The 19,980-nt window shown below is 51.5% G+C and overlaps 1 protein-coding gene across 1 annotated transcript in view; it reads left to right on the forward strand.

Moving 5' to 3' along the window:
• Positions 1-12,107, forward strand: part of VAV2 (vav guanine nucleotide exchange factor 2) — a 235,683-nt gene extending 223,576 nt beyond the window's left edge. Inside the window, exons 21-25 of the mRNA XM_048512184.1 lie at positions 459-546; positions 669-792; positions 2,241-2,327; positions 7,220-7,374; positions 8,880-12,107. Of these exons, the coding sequence (XP_048368141.1) occupies positions 459-546; positions 669-792; positions 2,241-2,327; positions 7,220-7,374; positions 8,880-8,927 (502 nt within the window). The 3' untranslated portion in view covers positions 8,928-12,107. The remainder of the gene's footprint in view (positions 1-458; positions 547-668; positions 793-2,240; positions 2,328-7,219; positions 7,375-8,879) is intronic.
• The last annotated feature ends 7,873 nt before the right edge of the window (positions 12,108-19,980 follow it).

The raw sequence follows: 19,980 nt of genomic DNA on the forward strand, positions 1-19,980 counted from the left end.
TGACATTCTAGGAGGATATGCTGTATTGTATCCACGGCATTTACAGAGCATGGGCATCGTCTGTCAGCAAATAAAACACCTTGAAATCTCCCAATTGTAACTTTAGAAGGAAAGGCGTTTACTCTGGCAAGCATAAATGCTCGGTGCAGTTACAACTTGCAAAACCAGAGCCGGGACCTGCGGCAGCAGGTGTAAATCTCCAACTGCCTCCAACTGCCTGCACTCCATGCGTGGGGATTTGCATTTTGTAAGTTGAGGGTCAGATATTGAAACAACCTGAACTTTGGGCCCTAAGTTTGCCCTGAGATTTGCTCGGCTGCTTCTGCCAGCCGTCCCAAACTAGTGTTTCCTTTTGGTTAGTGTGCTTTCTGAGGATGGGAGTGGAAGGCAGGAATCCCTTCCTCTGTGCCCCCAGTATCTTCCCGAAGCTGCAGTTCCCTTTTGCGATTCTCCCGCAGGTTCAACGATGAAGTGAAGCACATCAAGGTGGTCGAAAAGGACAACTGGATCCACATCACGGAAGCAAAGAAATTCGAAAGCCTCTTGGTACTTTTTTTTTGTGTGTGTGGGGGGGGGAGGACCCACCTGATTCTTATTTCTGCTGGCTGAAGTAGACTTTGATGACCCCCCTGCTGAGAAGTTCACTGGTTTCGATCCATCCCCTGCAGGAACTCGTGGAATACTATCAAGCCCATTCGTTGAAGGAGAGCTTCAAACAGCTGGACACGACGCTGAAGTATCCTTACAAGTCTCGGGAACGTTCCACCTCTAGGACCTTGACTCGCTCACCAGGTAACCGGAGGGGCTTAAAACGGGTGGGGGGGCTTCCTTTTAAGTCTGTTTGGCTTCTCTGGGGTGGTTACCGAGAACTAAGGAAACGCACAGAGTCCCCCGCCGAGCATTCCCACAATGCAACATTCTTTCCCACACAATATACCTGGGGGAACACATGTCTACCACTGGCAGATTATTGAAAAGAATTGACACCCAGGCATTCAGGTTTAAAAACTGCAGTTAGCCAAGACAGTGACACGGAATTGCCCAGTTCAGAGGAAGCCGATCCACTTCCAGCCCTCAGTGGCGTACCTTGGCAAACTGGAGCCCAGGGCAAAACCTGAGTTTGATGCCCCCCCCCCCCCCATGGGCAGCCACCCTCCCCCACCGTGACCAAACAAATATTTTTTCCACCAGGTCATTTCAAAGTCACCATCCCATTATAGAACATCCCCCAACTCACAAATCTGAACACAGCAGAAAGTTATGGACCCTCAAAATGTAGCCCCCAACCTTAGCTAGGTGTAATGCCCTGCCTTCTTCCTTTAGCCTTGGACGCCACCTTGGAATCCCACATAAAGAAAGGAAATGCCTGTGTGGCATGGGTTCTGTGGAAACAGTATCTCATATGCTGTTGGATTGTCCCTTTTATGAGATAGGTAGGAAGAAGCACATAATCCCCTTCCTGCATGGAAGTGAAGGCATTACAGATAAACAGAAGGTTATATATCTTTTAAACAGCCACAACTACGAGCTGTTGGAAGCGGTGGCTAAATTTTTAAATGGTGTTATTTTAACTCGTCAGAAATTGTAAAGTTGTAAAGGCTGTTATTATCTTGCTAAGCTAATCTTAAACAATCTATATGCCATTAAAGGTATTCGAAATCGAATCGAATCGAATGTAGCCCCCATCTTCTGTTAGCTCCCATTGGAAACAATGGGGGATGGGGGCACTCCCTTTGGGAGTCCATAACTTTGGACTCCCTGAACCAAACCTCACCAAACCTGGTTAATATAATCAGGAGAGTCTCTTGAAAAATCCCTGAAATTTTGGTGCTGCTAGCTAGCCTAAAAACTGCGCCCTCTGCAGGCCAAAACGGAAAAACACTGAAAATATAAAAAATCCCACAACCTGCAGTTTTTGCGCCCTCCACAAGGCGGTGCCCAGGGCAACTGCCCCCTTTGCCCAATGGGAGGAACGCCTCTGCCTGCCCTGCTTGCGAGCTGCTCGGGAGCATTTAGCCGGCTGCTTCGTCTTGCAACCAGATTGCTGGGCTGGATGGAGCTTGCTCTGATTCTACAACGCCGTCCTTCCCTTCTTTTTTTAAAAATATAAATGCTGCATGTTCTGTGCTAGTTTTGCTGCCTTTTGATTCCCACCCCCCCTGTTAAATTTCCCTTTTTTTAATTCTGCGTTTTTTCCCCCTTTTCTTTCTTTTGCCGCTGTCTCTCTGATCTTTCTGCAGCTGCCTCCGCTTCCTACAATTTTTCTTTTCTCAGTCCTCAGGGCCACAACTTCACTTCTCAGAATTCCTCCACTCCTTTCTGGTCAGGTATATATATGCGTGTGTGTGTGTGTATACATAATATGTTCATATGCACACACAAAGAGTCAAAACCACACTCCATTCTCTGGGAGAACAGCGACATCTTCTGGTAAGCGAAAGAACAGCAGTGTGGCCTTCGCGGTCACGTCTCAGTTTGAGTCTCTGGGGCATTTTGTGAATCAAGACAACGGAAATGCCAGCAGCTGCAGCAGGAAACGCTGAGCAGATTTTGCTTTTCCCAGATCTGGAACTGTATTGTAACACTGTTTTTTTCCCCATAATACACAATATTGTACTCTTCCCCTCTATGATATTTTGCTATGTTTGGGAGGAAAAGAGCATATTACACATTATCACAGCCTTTCCCCCCAATTTAAAAATATTTTGACTTAAATTTTTTTCATTTTGAGAAATGGTTCTCATGGACAGCAGAATCGTTCTCCCTAAAAATCTGACCTTGTTAATTTTTGCATCTCTCAAAATTCCTTTGGACTTGTTTTCTAAGGGGAGCTTTTCAAAAATGTTGCTTTAAGTTGAATTTGATGGCAACTCAGGTCCCCCCCCGGTGGAACAAAACGCAGCAGATGGAGCTGACTTTTTCCCCCACAGAATGGATGTGGTCTGGATGAGGACGCCTGGGATATGCCTGCAGAGTTTAACCCATCAAAAGCCCAAATGAACATGCCCTTTTTCTTAAGAGAAACAGCGCAACAGCTCCTCCAGAAGAGAGGTTCTCTGCCTTCTGGATACGAACGAGAAAAACTTTTCCAGCAGAGCTGTGGTGACTGCATTTCCCTTTCGGTTTCCGTTTCTCAAGTGCAGTGAACTGTGAGGGGGGCGGGAGCTAGAAAAGCAGATATGTGCCTGTCCATCCGGAACACTTGGCCACACTTGGCCCATATTCACCCCACTGAGCATCGTCCCTGAGTGGCACAGCTGTGTCCCCAAATCCCCTGGGGAAGACCCGTTCTTTGTAAGCAGAGGTGCCCAAGATCGCCTCTGTTGCCAGGCATCGCTTCAGTAAATTTTAAATGAGTACAGCAACAGGTGGTCAATCTCGCGTTTCTCCAGATGTTATGGACTACAGTTCCCATCATCCCCTGCCAGCATGGTGCTGGCAGGGGGTGATGGGAACTGTAGTCCATAACATCTGGAGGGCCACGAGTTTGACACCTGTGCTGTAGACAAAGATTTTTGCAGGCCGATGCTGGCAGGGGATGATGGGAACTGTAGTCCATAACATCTGGAGGGCCGCGAGTTTGACACGTATGGTCTACAGCCTTGAAGAGCAATGTGGGAACAGGTGTGTGTGTGTGTGTGGGGGGGAATGGCGCCTGGGGCAACACCTGCTCTGGGCACCCCCACGCTCCCTTCCCCCACACCATTTACCTTAACTGGCAGGAGCCTGCCATGGGCCGCCCCTTGGCCCAACTCCACCAAGAGCTCCCCCAGCCAAAGGAGCAGTCTGGTTGGGCCACCGCCAGGCACCCCTTGGCCCAGCCCTGCCAGGCCGCTCCTTTGGCCAGCGAAGCTCCTGGTGGAACTGGGCCAAGGGCTAGGGTCCGGACCAAGGGGCGCCTGGCAGTGGCCCAGCCAGGCTGCTTCTTTTGGCCAGCAATTCCCCGCCCCCCCATGTGACTGCTGGCATGCGCCCAGGGAGATGTCACCCTACATGTCCCCTCTGGGTGGGAGCAGAGGGTTTGTCCAGTGGCTCTCTCCCTGCTTCCCCGCAAGGAAAGAGGCAAAGGCATCTACAGTTAAATAGTATACTCTTATAATCTAGATTTTACCTGGACTACAGACAGCCCCTGCCAGCATGGCCAATTGGCCATGCTGGCAGGGGCTGGTGAGAATTGTAGTCCATAACATCTGGAGTGCCAAAGGTTCGCCACCACTGCACTACAGTATCCTTTGTAAGAGGGAAGGGCAGCTGAGAGGTACAGACCCAGGGTTTTTTGTAACTTGTCACCACCCTATCATTTCACCCTTTGGGCAAGGCTATTCCCCAGTAGACACAATGGGCAAGGCTGTGCCCCATCATCCCCTATGGACAAGGATGCCCTTCCTTTTAACTATGGGCCAGGCTGTCCTCTGTTCCCTGGGGAAAGGGCGAAGACTTCCGTCCTCTCAACAGCAGCAGAAGCGAGCCGAGGAAAGGCAACACAGAGAAAAGGTCAGGTTTTTGAGAGGCTCTCTCCGAAAGATCACTTAGGCCATTGGTGGCGAACCTTTGGCACTCCAGATGTTCATGGACTACAATTCCCATCAGCCCCTGCCAGCAAGGCCAATTGACCGTGCTGGCTGGGGCTGATGGGAATTGTAGTCCATGAACATCTGGAGTGCCAAAGGTTTGCCACCACGGACTTAGGCCCAAGTTCACCCACTCACAAGGAAAGCAGCAGGGGGTATTTCTTGTGGGGGGGGCGGTATGCCCAAGCATAGTCTGGAGGCAAAGCATTTGGCTGCAGGGATCATCTTATTTTTTACAGCTTGGTCTACAGGGAGGCATTTTAATCGTCCTGGAGCTGGAAGGCTTCGTCCTGCCTGCCCAAGAGCTGGGAAAGACTCCCTCCCCGGGGGTGAGGGCAACAATCCCAGAGGGTTTTATCACCAGAGAAAAACTGTTCCAAGGACCAGGCTGTGCTTCCCACTGGCACCAGGACACTTCCTGTAATGATACTGGAGAATCTAAACCAGTGGTGGTGAACCTATGGCACGGGTGCCAGAGGTGGCACTCAGAGCCCTCTCTGTGGGCACGTGCAAACAGAGTCCCCCCCCCCACACACACACATATAGGCTGGCCTGGGCCTCTGGGCTCGATTATTAGCATTAAACCTAAGACCTAGTTTGGGGGAAGCAGTATAGGTAACCCTGTTAAGCGCTGTTAAACCCCACTGATTTTCATGCGAAGAACTAAAGCACAATCCTTTACCTGGGAGTAAGCTCGGTTGCTGGCAATGGGGCTTGCTTCTGAGTAAACCCTCCTAGGGTCGTGATTCACTCGTTCAAAGAGTTGCACGGTTGCTTCAAAGCAAAGCCACCTTCTACAACCAAGCTTACTCCCGAGTAACGCACACTCTGTCGGCACGCACAAACAGAGTCTCTCCCCCACACACATCTAGGTTGGCCTGGGGTCAATGCTGGCCCTCGCATTATTAGAATTAAACCTAAGACCTAGTTTTGGGGAGACAGTGTAGGTAACCCTGTTAAGCGCTGTTAAACCCCACTGATTTTCATGCAAAGAACTAAAGCGCGATCCTTTACCTAGGAGTAACCGTTGGAAGAGTTGCACAGTTGCTTCAAAGCAAAGCCACCGACTATCATCAAGCTTACTCCCGAGTAACGCAGGCCTCGGAGCCAACTGTTTTTCCTAAACTAAAACCTCAGTATTCAGGTTAAATTGTCGTTTGGCACTTTGCAATAAATAAATGGGTTTTGGGTTGCAATTTGGGCACTCAGTCTCGAAAAGGTTCGCCATCACTGATCTAAACAATAGGGTGTTGTGAGTTTTCCAGGTTGTACGGGCGTGTTGAAGATGCCAGCCACAGATGCAGGCGAAACGTCAGGAGAAATTGCTACAGGAACACAGCCGTACAATCTGGAAAAACCCACAACACCCTAGTGATTCCGGCCGTGAAAGCCTTCGGCAATAAATATTTGAACAGAGAAAACCGAACCTGAAAAATACCTCTGTGCACATCCCTCGTGGGCTGTCTAGGACTTCTTTGTGCAGCTGTTTCCCCCTCACTTTGCCATTTCATTCATGACTGGGTTCTTGGGCAGCCCCCATTTGTTTCGATGGGACTTTGTGCGGGAGAGCCTGCTGTTCGCAGCATTCATCCTCTTTCCTGACTCAGTTCCCATTCCATATTAACTGCGTTCCTCCAAAGCCATCTCGATCGTTTCCTTGTCATCTTGACCTCAAGTAACCTAGCATCGTGCCCTCTTTTCTCCTCCCTCCGGACTTGGTTCAACCTCGGCTTGCAAATTATTGGACGCTGATTCCTTTATTAACTGCCACAGTCTGGCAGCCGGACTAGAATTGTGTAGACCTGGCTCTGAATTCCTCAATCTGCCATAGCGGTTCATTGGATGGTGAGGTACCCATCACTTTTTCTCAGCCTGGTCTACCTCACAAGATTGTTGTGAGGCTAAGAGGGCGGAGTCTCTCCTCGGAGAAAGGGCAGCGTGGTAGAGATGTGGTAGAGATGAACGGACAAGGCAGCTCAAAACCACCCATTTCTTTAACATTTTCAAGACACTTTTGATTTGTGCCCTGTGAAATTATAGTTTCCACCGCTGCTACCAGGACCTTATTTGAGGATTAGATTATTTGATCAAAACTGAACGCTAACAACGCCCCCCTTTTTTGGCTCTTAACATCTGGGCCCTTTCCATCTAAGGGGACTCGCCGTTCCCTCCCTCTTGGGGGAGGATTTAAAATTAGGGTCTCTCGGACGCCTCTTATTAATTTACTGCTGTTTTTAAAGGTTTTAACTATATTTATACTTGTATCGAGATTTTATGCTGTACACCGCCCGGAGCCCCTCGGGGATGGGGTGGTATAAAAGTCTAAATAATAAACAAACAAACAAACAAGAAAAAAACTCCAGTAAAATCCAGTCAAAGAACGTGGCTGCGCAGCTTCCAAATCCCCCTTCATGAAAGACTGGCCTTCATTTGTGACTTTGGCCTCCAAAGCATTTCAGGAGAGGTAGGCGCTCCAGGGCTTCAGAGGCCGGCACCGTCTTTCACTCTTGGATCCCACAACTCCTTCGTGGCAGAAGCAAAGAGGTCAGGGAGAGCCCAGGTTGAACTCGGCCCAGTCCTGCTCGGGGCGTTGACTTCATCCGGCCCCACTGGCATTTCCTGATCCTCCGTTTTTTGTTTGCTGACAGTGTTCACGCCACGGGCCGTAGGGATGGCCGTTGCGAGGTACAACTTTGCGGCACGGGATATGCGGGAGCTGTCATTGCGAGAAGGGGACGTGGTGAAGATCTACAGCCGTATCGGCGGGGACCAGGGCTGGTGGAAAGGAGAGACTAACGGAAGGGTGAGTGCTCCGTGCCCTTTGACTGTGTCTTTAAGAAGAGTTTGGATTTATATCCCCCCTTTCTCTCCTGTAGGAGACTCAAAGGGGCTTACAATCTCCTTGCCCTTCCCCCCTCACAACAAACACCCTGTGAAGTAGGTGGGGCTGAGAGAGCTCCGAGAAGCTGTGACTAGCCCAAGGTCACCCAGCTGGCGTGTGTGGGAGTGTACAGGCCAATCTGAATTCCCCAGATAAGCCTCCACAGCTCAGGCAGCAGAGCTGGGAATCAAACCCGGTTCCTCCAGATTAGATACATGAGCTCTTAACCTCCTATGCCACTGCTGCAGAGGGAGCCTCTCACGTGGCAGTTTTTGGGGTGGGGAGGAGGTTGTGGTTTGGACTCGGTGGGGCTGTTCTACTAAGAGCATTTCCCCCTGTTAGTGCAAGAGGCCCCCTCCCGCAAATAAAGACATGTTGCACACTGGGCAACAGAGGGTCAAATTATAAGTGGGATCTTCATTTCTTGTGCCACCTTTCTACCCCAGTAGGGTCCCCAAATCGGACCAGGGCGACCATGCGAGCTTCTTACAGCCCTTTCTGGGCAGCCGCAGAAGGAAATTTCTCAAGGCAGTTGCTTCTGTCCTTGGGAATGAGGCAATCCAGGAGATCCCCTTCCCACCCCACAGCTCCAGTCAGGGAGGGAAGTCCCAGGGCTGTCCCTTGGCCCCCTTCTCCTTCCAGCCAGACTCCTCTTCCTTGCTTTGAGCTGGCTGTCCGGCTCCTTCAGCCCAGCCGTGATCTCGCCTTGGTCCTGCCTGCTGGACTGTAGCCCGTGGTCTCAGCCCAACCAGATGTTCCAGCAACCTGGACTCTGAACATAAGAACAAGCCAGCTGGATCAGACCAAAGTCCATCTAGTCCAGCTCTCTGCTACTCGCAGTGGCCCACCAGGTGCCTTTGGGAGCTCACGTGCAGGAGGTGAAAGCAAGGGCCTTCTGCGGCTGTTGCTCCCGATCACCTGGTCTGCTAAGGCATTTGCAATCTCAGATCAAAGAGGACCAAGATTGGTAGCCATAAATCGACTTCTCCTCCATAAATCTGTCCAAGCCCCTTTGAAAGCCATCCAGGTGAGTGGCCATCACCACCTCCTGTGGTAGCATATTCCAAACACCAATCACACGTTGCGTGAAGAAACGTTTCCTTTTATTAGTCCTCATTCTTCCCCCCAGCATTTTCAATGAATGCCCCCTGGTTCTAGTATTGTGAGAAAGAGAGAAAAATTTCTCTCTGTCAACATTTTCTATCCTATGCATAATTTTATAGACTTCAATCATATCCCCCCTCAGACGTCTCCTCTCCAACCTTAAGAGTCCCAAACGCTGCAGCCTCTCCTCATAGGGAAGGTGCTCCAGTCCCTCAATCATCCTCGTTGCCCTTCTCTGCACTTTTTCTATCTCTGGGGCTGTCGGGGTGTGCTGAGTGGCCACCCCTTTGCAGGGCGTCATCCTCTCTTTGTTCCCCCTGCAGATTGGCTGGTTTCCTTCGACCTACGTGGAGGAGGAGGGCGTCCAATGACAGCCGGATCTCTGGACACCATCGACCCAGGAAGAGACTTTGCTGGCTGCCCAGACTGGTGCTGGCTGCTGAGGTTGCACAGGACACGCTCAGCCTGGAGAGCAGAGACGCAAGCCCCTCGGGCCCCCTTGCCAGTTACTCTTCCATGAAAGTGTGGGGTGTGTATGTGAGAGAGCAAGAGAGCGCGCAAGCGCACACAGCAGCGTGAAACAGAATGTCATGCTGAGAGCGGGAAAGGGGTCTGGTGAAGTCTGGCGGCTTCCGATTGGCAGCTATAATTGTACATAGAATTTGCTAGTGAAGATCATCTCAGCTGGCTCGGCAGGTTTGGCGGCAGCTGTGCTGTGGAATGTGGAAGGCCCTCTGAGGGTGCGCGGAGAGCTCTCTTGGGGCAGGGGCTAGATGGGGTGGAGTTTCTCAGTCCCAAGGAAGGGCTATTTAGGGAAGGAATTTCCGATTCTCACTGCAGCCCAGAGTGGAGGAGCTTTTGCACTAGAGCCGAGGGTCGTGTGCTATTCGGCAAGAGTTTCCCCTGCTGAACTGGTGGCAAACCATGGGCCCCGCCCCCTTTTTGATGGGGGGGGGGTGCTGAGGGACGGCTGAGGCCGGTGTTCCAGAGGCACAAAGGCCTGCCACTGAGCAACGAAGGCCGCAGTAGCCCTTCCCCACAGCCCCAAACCACAGTGCCTGTTCACGTGAAGCTCGACCGTTCTGGATCTCAGGTGAGCTCCAGGCAAGACCAGATATGTCGCTCCTTGTGTAAGCATCCGCCCTCCCTGTTGGACTACGGCCACATACGGGGAAGCCTCAGAACCGGTCCCCCAAACTCTGCTTCCTCTGCGCCTATTCCTGAGATGGCTTGGGAAGAAATGTCTCCCACACTGATCCTGGTGAGGATGACGGGCGATCCCTCTTCCCTGATTGTGGACGACAGGAACTGGTACTTAGTAGATCTTCTGTGCCCACCGTTTGCAGAGGAAGTCTCGCCTTGGATGGCCGTCCTCTGCAGCCTCCCTGGAATCCTGCCTCTCTCATTCTTCTTTGTTTAAAATGTGTCTCTCTTGCTCTCTGGGAAATTATTCTCATCCATCTGTTGATGTCCAGGTAACAGCCACCTTTATGCACCAGGTGGGATTGGGCAAAGGATGCCAGTTCCATCAGGGCAGAGCAAAACGGCCCAGTGGGCTGAGTGGCCCCAGCCGGTGTCGCCCCACCTCCTTCCTGCGACGTGGGAGGGGGCAACAGGAGAGTTAGAGCCTTCCCTGCAGCCACGGGCCAGCCTGCCCTGCAATCCCACCCAGCCCTCATTGGCTGGAGTTCTTCAGGCTTCATTCAAAACTACTCAGGTGTTGTGAGGAATGAGACATCCCACAACTTGCTTTGAATGTGAGGGGCAACTTCAGATCTCGGGAGCATCTGCAGGGTCTTATTCTTTCCCATGTACATATTCTGCATGCTGACACACACATGCCTCCGCCCTCCCCCTCCCCCAAGGTGCGTCAGAAGGGCCAGTTTTTTGGAACCTTCAGACCAGCTCCGTTTCCAAGGTGCTCCATTGGAGGTCTCCTAAGAGCCCGGGATCCTTCCACAAAGATGGGAACTTCCTGCTCTGCCTACTTTTGGAGAAGAGGGCAGGATGGCGTCCCAGTAGCCAACTTCCTCCTTTAAGTTTCTCTCTTCAGTTGCCACCATCCGCGATCGGCCTTGCCCCCCATGACAGAGCAACCCTGCCATCCCGGATCTGCTCTCCCCTGAATCCTGGCCTCGGAGAGACTGAATCTGGCAAACCTGGGACCCTTCTAGCAAGGGATTCGGATCTGGAAAACAGAACGGCAGAAACCAAGCGTCTGTTTGGTAGTGAGCAGGGCTTGCTGGGGGGCCGTGGCCAACAACCATACCGGGACTGCAGTGTGCATTGTCCATTGGCCCGGCCCGCTGCTAGGTTCGTGCAATGCTCCCTGGGAATTGTAGTTCCGTGTTCTCAGCTGGTTGCCCCCTTCAAAGCATGCAGGAAACCTCCAAGGTTACCTGAGAAGGAGCAATGGCTGCCACACCTGTGTACGTGCAGGCTGTGGAGCCCTGCTGCTCTCGGGCACCGATGCCACGGAGTTCTGATGTGAGGGGCCGGAGCTTGTGGCAGGCCCTCTGCCCCTGCTGCCAACTCCCTTTCCTCCCACTGCTTCCTGCCTTTTGCTGCCAGGCTGGGCATCTCCAGCCTTCGGCCTGCTCACGAGCGCAGAGCAGGGCTTGAACCCCTCCGAAGGAGCAGGCCGGCAGGTGGAAGCAGCCCAAAGTGAGAGAACGTGGCCGAGCATCGTACAGCCCTGACTTGGTCGCGTCGCATCAGCCAGATTGACCCCCGAGCAAGTGTGCTCAGAGACAGCAGCTTTGGATTTCCAGTGCTCAGTTGCAAACAGGAGGGTGGGCCAGCCGCTTCTTCTGCCAGAGGGGGCAAACTTGGGCTACCAACGTCATTCCTGGCCTCTTGGGAAGTCCTCAAGCGTCTTGACTTTGTAGAAGCCTCCTCTGCCTCAAAAGGGAAACGCCTGCCCAGTCTCCAGGGCCAAGGCTGAACAAACCCTTGGCAAGGGCAGGGAATAGAGGCGGCCTAACTTGTTTACTGGTGTAAGATTTCCCCCCCCCTTAAAGGTTGTTTTGTTTGAATCGATTGACCCAGCTGTCGCCACAGTTTATATTTGTCAATAAAAAAGGAAGTTTTTTTTATTATGGTGGCGAGAATCCTGTACATATATCTTAGTTTTATTTTGCAGAAGCAGGTTGGGTTTTTTTTTAAAAGCATAATGAAGAAAAATAATATGTAAATGTCTTGATTTATTTGTTGTTCAGTTTCCTTTGCACTACCCTGTACTGGGGCTGGAGGGGTGGTGGCGGGATATTTAGAGAGCTGTGGGTGTTGGAGGGATAGTTCATAGCCGGGGGAAATCCAAATTCATTTGCAGTTGCTAGGAATGCTGGAACCTGGAACCGGGGGCTCGAGCTGCTAAGGGGTGCCCTTCCACCACGCGCGTGCTTTGTGACCTGTTGGTTACTTTGTAGGTTGTCCCCGAAAATTCTCCACAAAGCAAATGCAATGTAACTGTCATGACGGATTCTTCTCTCCCTTCCCCCAAACACACAATTTTTACTGCAAATAAATATTTGCTCCTTTTTGGCAGAAGAGAGAGTTGTGTGTGTGTGTGTTTGCTGTGTACATCTTTGATTCAGGCAAAATAACATTTGTCTCCAGTTTTTGGAGGGGGGGGGATGAGCTTTCAGGAGTCAAAACGGCCTTCATCAGTTATCAAAAGCTCATACCTTCGGAAATCTTGTTCACCTCTAAGGTGCTCCTGGACAGGAATCTGGGAAATTGGGGGAAGGGGAGGCATTTATGTATATAGAATATTTCTCTGCCAACTCTTCAGAGTCCAACTCAAGGCGCCTCATGGTTAAAAACCATAGTATTAAAAACAGAAGCCAAAAATCCTAGACAGCATTAAAAACTGTCTGTAACCCCTGAGCAGAGTGTTAAAACCCTTCCTGTTTTAGCCTGCAGCCATAAGGAACCTTGGGGGGGGGGGGCATTCCGGAAGCGAGGGGTCACCACACAAAATGATTGTCCCTGATTGTCACCACTTGTCCCTGAAAGAAGGGCTTGGGGGCAGAGCTGAACTGGTGGGCTGGTGACCTTTGTCCTCAGCATACTTGTCTTCCCCCCCCCCCTCCAAATCCCTGGATGGGCTCTCCCATGGGTTTCATCTAGATCAGTGGTGGCGAACCTATGGCACGGGTGCCAGAGGTGGCACTCAGAGCCCTCTCTGTGAGCACGCGCAAACAGAGTGCCCCCCCCCCCACACACATCTAGGCTGGCCTGGGCCCACTGATTTTCATGCGAAGAACTAAAGTGCAATCCTTTACCTGGGAGTAAGCTCAGTTGCTGGCAATGGGGCTTGCTTCTGAGTAAACCCTCCTAGGGTCGTGATTCAACCATTGGAAGAGTTGCATGATTGCTTCAAAGCAAAGCCACCGGCTACCACCAAGCTTACTCCTGAGTAATGCACACCTCGGAGCCAAACGTTTTTTCTGAACTAAAACCTCAGTATTCGGGTTAAATTGCTGGGTTGGCACTTTGCGATAAATAAGTGGGTTTTGGGTTGCAGTTTGGGCACTCGGTCTTGAAAAGGTTCACCATCACTGATCTAGATATTTAATAGTGGGGGGGGGGTACAAAGGAGTCCTGTGGGATCCCACAGCAAAAATACCACGGGGCCAAGTAACAGCAGAGCCTGCCAACGCCTGCTGCCCCCACGCTCAGCCCAGCCAGCCTGTCCGGAAGGACGCCACGGCCAGTGGTATCAAATGCAGCCCCCATCCCTCCTGGCCGAGGTCCTCAGTCATGGTGACCACAGCTGTTCCCAAAGCCTAGTCTCAGTCGATATTGAAAAGGGGAAAGAAGATCCGCCTCCTCATCTAAGACCCCCCCCCTTAAACTGTGTGGGCACATCTGCTCAGCCACTTTGCCCATGAATGGGGCATCAGGCACTGGGTCAGGCCGCTTGGGTCCACAGAAGCCTTCCTCAGGAGCAGTGACATAGGTATAGGTTTGTTATGGGGGGAGGGTTGAGGGCGAGGCCATGCCCCCACCCGCCCCGGGGGCGTGGCCATACCTCCCCAAGCCCCACTCCTGGCCTCAGTGTTTATAAAAGCAGCTCTCCAAAGCCAGGGATGACAGACTCCCCTGCCCTGCCCACCCCGCCCCTCCGTCGGCTGGACTCCCAGCTGGTAGCCAGCAGTCCCTCCCCTCCAGGCAGAGGTGTAGCTAGGGAAAATAGAGCCCGGTGCAAAATCTGAGGTTTGCCATGGGTGGCTGCTGTGATGCTGGAATCCACGCCCAAACAGCATCACTTTCAATGGTGTTTAAATTAGGGAGCCCAGATTCTCCTTTTAAATCCACCTTAAAGGGAGAATCTGGGGTCCCCAGTTAAAACAACATTGAAAGAGATGCTGTTTTGGGGTGGGTTATCCCCCACCCTGAAACAGCATCACTTTCAATGTTTAATCTGGGGACCTCAGATTCTCCCTTTAAATCCATGCCGAAGGGGTGGATTTAAAAGAAGAATCTGGGGAAATTTTGGGGGTGCCTGCTGTCAGGGGTGCAATCGTTAAGCTAGCAGCACCAAACTTTCAGGGTACCTTTAGGAGACTCTCCTGATGATACCACCCAGGTTTGGTGAAGTTTGGTTCAGGGGGTCCAAAATTATGGACCCTCAAAGGTGTAGCCCCCATCTTCTATTAGCTCCCATTGGAAACAATGGGAGATGGTGCACCCCTTTTGGGAGTCCATAACTTTGGACCCCCTGAACCAAACCTCACCCAACCTGGGTGGTATCAGTAGAAGAATATCCTGATGATACCACCTAGGTTTAGTGAAGTTTGATTCAGGGGGTCCAAAGCTATGAACCCTCAAAAGGGTAGCCCCATCTATTGGAAACAATGGGGGATGGAGGCACCCCCTTTAGGGGTCCATAACTTTGGACCCCCTGAACCAAACTTCCCCAAACCTGGGTGGTACCATCAGGATGGTATCGTCACCTGATGATAGCCTGAAATTTTGGTGCCGATTTAGTTTCCAGAGCAGGAGAATCCTTTGGCATTCTAGATGGATTATGGACTCAGTTTCCTTCAGACGCTGCATGGGCCAACTGGCCATGCTGGCAGGGGCTGATGGGAATTGTAGTCCATAACATCTGGAGTGCCAAAGTTCGCCACCACTGCTTGACTAGCCTAAAGCCTGCGCCCCCTGCAGGCCAAAAACCGGAAAAACACTTTAAAATAGAAAAAACCCACAAACGGGGGGGGGGGGGGGGGGCTTCTGACATGCAATGGGGGGGTTGAACCCGAGGAAACTCCCGCCCCTTACCTATGGCCTTCCTCAGAAGCCTCCTCACAGCTGCTCTTTTCACCACGCCTCAGAGAGCCATTTCTTGCCTCCTGGACCCAGGCAACCAGCCCAGCCCTCCATGATATGACCACCCACAGTGGGTGAGGCTAGACGTGGCAGGCCGCACTCTCAAAGCACTCTGTCAGGCCTCACCAACCGGAACTCGTCTAGGACCCGACCGGCGCTCCAATAACACCCTGAGATTGAACCAGTCCAGCCGTGGCAGCTATGAACAGTTCTGCCAACCAAATGCATGGCAGAGAAGAAGCAGGACTGCATAAGAACCGGCCTGTGACCACAGGCGACACGTGACATGAACATTGGTGCGTGGCAGGTACACCAGGGGTGCTGTGCATTAAAAAAAAAACCCGGCCCGCTCTGTAAAGAAACACTCAGCAGCAAAGCTTCCAGGCTGTTTTGAAGAGCGACTCTCTGCCGGAATAATTTGTGCTGCTTGCCTGTTTCTTTAGCCCAGAACTGCAGTTTTAGTGAATAGGAACGGAAGGACCAGTGAACCTTCAGGAATTATCCTTGGTTTGTCAGACACAAACACGCAAGCCCCGCAGAGGTATATCGGGAGCGGCTGCTTGCCATCACAGATCACCACCAGCCAATCGAGGCACGCTTCCCAGGACCTGTGTAGATGTCATGTTTCATCTGGTTCGGGGTGGGAGATGTGCTCTCTTTTCCTTTCGTACAACTCTGTTGCCACAATCCCAGGAGGAAATGAAGGGTGTCTTTAAACCAGTGATTCTCAACCAGGGTTCCGTTGTACCCCGGGGTACCCTGAGCACGTCCCAGGGGTACCATGAGAATGCTACCGCCTGCCCCCCCCCACTGGAATCAAATGGATTGTGAAGGGGGGGGGGGTTTGGAAGCCTCATAGGCTCCCTTTAAACAACAGTGAAAAACAGCATTGTTGTATAGCCTACATTCGGTGTGGATTAGGGGGTAGATTTAAAGGGAGCTCTCCCTTTAAATCCCCCCAATCCATGCCGAATTTAGGCAAACAAACAATGCGGCTGTCAACGCTGCTTTCCCTCCCCTCCCCTCCCCTCCCCCTGCTTGCCACTCCCCCCACCTACAGGCCAAAAATGGAAAAAACCCTTAAAAATGCAACCAAAAAAATCAACTTCAAGGGTACCCTGAGATACGAAGAGCAAGGTCAAGGGTACCGTGACGAAAAGGTTGGGAAACACTGCTTTAAACCATTTTGTCCAAACGTGAGAAGGCACGACCAACACGGAAACCCATTGAGCTCATGCACAGCGTTCTCAGGACCCAACCTTGACCCAGAATTATAGTTGCAGCAAAGGCATACGGGGCCCAAATGGTATCCAGAGGCAAAAACCCCTCCGGGCAGGAGGTGACGCTACAAGGGGCCAGGGGGTGCATGCTGCATCAGGCACGCACCAGGGGGCACACGCGCAAAAATGCAGATTCGTATTTTTTTGTATTTTTCAGTGTTTTTTCAGTTTTTGGCCTGCAGGGGGCACTATTTTAGGCTTGCAGCACCAAAAATTCAGAGTATCTTTAGGACACTCTTCCGATGATACCACGCAGGTTTGGCGAGGTTTGGTTTAGGGGGTCCAAAAGGGGTGCCCCATCTGCCATTGTTTCCAATGGGAGCTAATAGAAGATGGGGGCTACACCTTTGAAGGTCCATAATTTTGGACCCCCTGAACCAAACTTCACCAAACCTGGGTGATATCATCAGGAGAATCTGGAGAACTGGGTTTGATTCTCCCCTCTGCCGCTTGAGCTGTGGAGGCTTATCTGGGGAACTAGATTAGCCTGTGCACTCCAACACACACCAGCTGGGTGACCTTGGACTAGTCACAGTTCTTCGGAGCTCTCTCAGCCCCACCTACCTCACAGGGTGTTTGTTGTGAGGGGGAAAGGGAAAGGAGTTTGTAAGTTCCTTTGAATCTCCTTATAGGAGAGAAATGGGGATATAAATCCAAACTACTACTACTACTACTACTCTTCTCCTTCTTCTCCTCCTCCTCCTCCTTCTCCTCCTCCTCCTCCTCCTCCTCCTCCTCCTCCTCCTCCTCCTTCTTCTATATTGTTTATATTTGATGACCACTGAAGAAGACTTGGGCTGTTTCCACACAGCCAGAACGGCCCCACAAGCTGCGCAGCTGGCGGAGCAGGCTCCTATATCAGCTTAATAGCACAGGTGTAAAGCCTTCAAATCGAGCGCATTTTACCTTCTTCTGAAGCACAGTTGCTCTGAGGAGGCCCGGGGACACGCCCCCATGGCCAGAGCGACGGCTGCAGTGACGGGGGGCCAGGAGGCGTGTCCCCTGGCCTCCTCAGAGCAACAGAAACCAGGAGAAGGTAAGAAGCCGTTTGGGAACGGCGCAGGGAATACACCGGCTTCCACCCACTGCCATTCGCTCGGCAGCAGATGGAAGCTGGCATGTGGCTTGAAAGCAGCATCTTCACGCCACTTGGGAAGGCGAGGGCTGTGCGAACAGCACCGCAGGGACGGTGTTTTTTTCCATCCCTAGGGCGCTGTTTTTTGGCCATGCGGAAATGGCCTTGGTCAAAACGTGTCTGGTCCTACATTTCTGATTTGCTTGGATGTTTTACGTATACAGAGATATTGTGTCGGTCATGTATTTCTGCTTCGTCTTGGTATTTTATGCAGGCAGAGATAGTTTGTGTTCACTTTCGATAATATACATTGACACATGTTGTTTCTCTGCAACTTTGTTATTCTTTGATTTGTATTTTCTGTTCAGTTGGTCTCAGTGAACCTCCCAGGTTCTGGAAGGTTACTTTGGACTGAAATGACTTCAACTTTGCCGCCTTCAGGTTGCAATCCCCGGGCGCACCCCCAGCCTGCACCAGGAACGTGCTGGACATAACTTGGTCTCACCTGGAGGCATTTCCGCAGGTGGGGCTCTGACAAGCAGACCTTTTGCAGGCTAACGGATACGCTGGCATTTGGGTGGCAAAAGACAACTCATTCCCTGGCTGAGCCTCTCCAAATTCTGCAAAGCAACTAACGTGTTATGGACTGATGAACCGCTATATGGTTAGGGGAGGTTCGTGTGGAGTGACAGAAAAGAGACTCCTTCAAGCAGGCGCCCTAAACCAGGGGTGTCCAACTCTGGCCCCCCAGATGTTCATGGACTACGATTCCCATCAGCCCCTGCCAGCATGGCCAATTGGGAATCGTAGTCCATAAACATTACGATAAAAATGGCTAAGTTTCTAAATAACTCTAATGCTGAAATCTCTGAAGCTGTTGCTACATTTTTACTCTGTGTACTGCAAGTTGTGCAATAATGATCTTTTTATTGTATTTGGAATTCATGACACACACCGGTTTTATGCCTAATAAAGGTTTTGGATTTGGATTTGAACAACTGGGGTGCCAGAGTTGGGACACCCCGCCCTAAACAGAAGAACTTGCAACCTGGTTTTTAGGGAGCAAGGCTGTGAACTCTCAAAGCATTCCATGAGCAAATAAGCTGGGGAAAAGGTAGTTGTGGGGCAGGACTGTGGGAGGCCAGGGATACAGCAGTGCAGTCAGACCACTCCCCTTGGCCTTGAGCAACAAGGGGCAGTTTGCCACTTTAACACAACATCTTGCAGTACAAAGATGAACAGGGAGCCTCGTGTATTTCATGCCCCAACAGGATGGGCCCAGTGGTGGCATCCAAAAATTTTAGTAACAGGTTCCTATGGTGGTGGGATTCAAACTGTGGCGTAGCGCCAATGGGGCTGGGCGGGGCACAACAGGGGCGTGGCCGGGCATTCCGGGCCGGGCATTCCTGGGCGGGGCTGTGACAAGGACGCAGCCGCTGTGCCAGTCCTTCGGCGGGAAACGAATGCACGCAGGTGCAGGCAGCCATGTATGCCGGTGCACCTCCTGCTAGACTGCTTCCAGTTCTGTGTGCTACTGCTGAGAGGAGGGGCGTCACTAAGGCCAAAATCATGTGGCAAAATCACCAATTGGTAACCCCCTCTCGGCACACACAAATAATTAGTAACCTACTCTCAGGAACCTGTGAGAACCTGCTGGATCCCTCCTCTGGATGGGCCCCTTCCTTTTGAGAAGAATTGTGCACAGTAAGGGTCGTGCCCCCTGGTCTGTTTCATAATGAGATTCTGTATTCAGTTGATTTTTTAAAATTATGAAACTGGATCAGGAATAAGCATTTAGGCTTCTATTTCCAGAACTGAGCATAACCAGCAGCGTGTCCTCCATTATACCCCATGTCACATCACCCCACCCCTGACTACCAGTTCCCAAGGGGGGGGGATGGCATCCCTCTACCAGTGGTGGCGAACCTTTGGCACTCCAGATGTTATGGACTACAATTCCCATCAGCCCCTGCCAGCATGATCAACTGGCCATGCTGGCAGGGGCTGATGGGAATTGCAGTCCATAACATCTGGAGTGCCAAAGGCGTCCACCACGTCGTCCAGTCCCCCAGTCCAGAGATGAAAAACCCCATGGTCAAAACAACCTCCATTCCACACTACTGACAGAGCGACAACAGCAAGTCTCTACTGAGCTGATAAGGCCTTGCCTGAGAAGCAAAGTGGGAAAACACCAGCACAGCAGGGAGGGAGGAATGGGAAGAGGCAGATTCCCACATCCTAGCCAGGAAACAGCAAAGGGGAGGACCAAGCAGCGGCTGGTCATGGCATACGGCTCGAGTGAAGCAGTATCAGGGCTAGGGGTGGCATTTCAAATGTTCCTGCGCTGCGAAAAGGTGGCATTTGGGGCTTTTGGGGAGGCCAGCCCCTGATGTCCCTCCCTCTCCCCTCCCCCCCTCCCCTCTTAGAGGAGTTTTAGCTGTTAGACGCCATCTGTTGTTTTGAAATGTTGTATCATGACTTGAACGCTGTGTTTTAATGTGCGCCAGTGCTAAATGTACGGTATTTGTTTTGTGTATTGACCTGTTGTTGTTTGTTTGTTTGTGAACTGCCCTGAGCCTTCCGGGGGAGGGCGGTATATAAGTTTCACAAGAAATATAAAAGAAATATAAATACATTTCTTAAGGGGGACGGGGAGAGAACAAACACTTGCAACTGGCCCTAATAATATTACAGCTTTTTTTAAAAAAACCCCTTCAACCGTGGAGAGCAGAA

The sequence above is a fragment of the Sphaerodactylus townsendi genome, linkage group LG12 (genome assembly GCF_021028975.2).
Source record: "Sphaerodactylus townsendi isolate TG3544 linkage group LG12, MPM_Stown_v2.3, whole genome shotgun sequence".
In the NCBI taxonomy this organism is placed as follows: domain Eukaryota; kingdom Metazoa; phylum Chordata; class Lepidosauria; order Squamata; family Sphaerodactylidae; genus Sphaerodactylus; species Sphaerodactylus townsendi.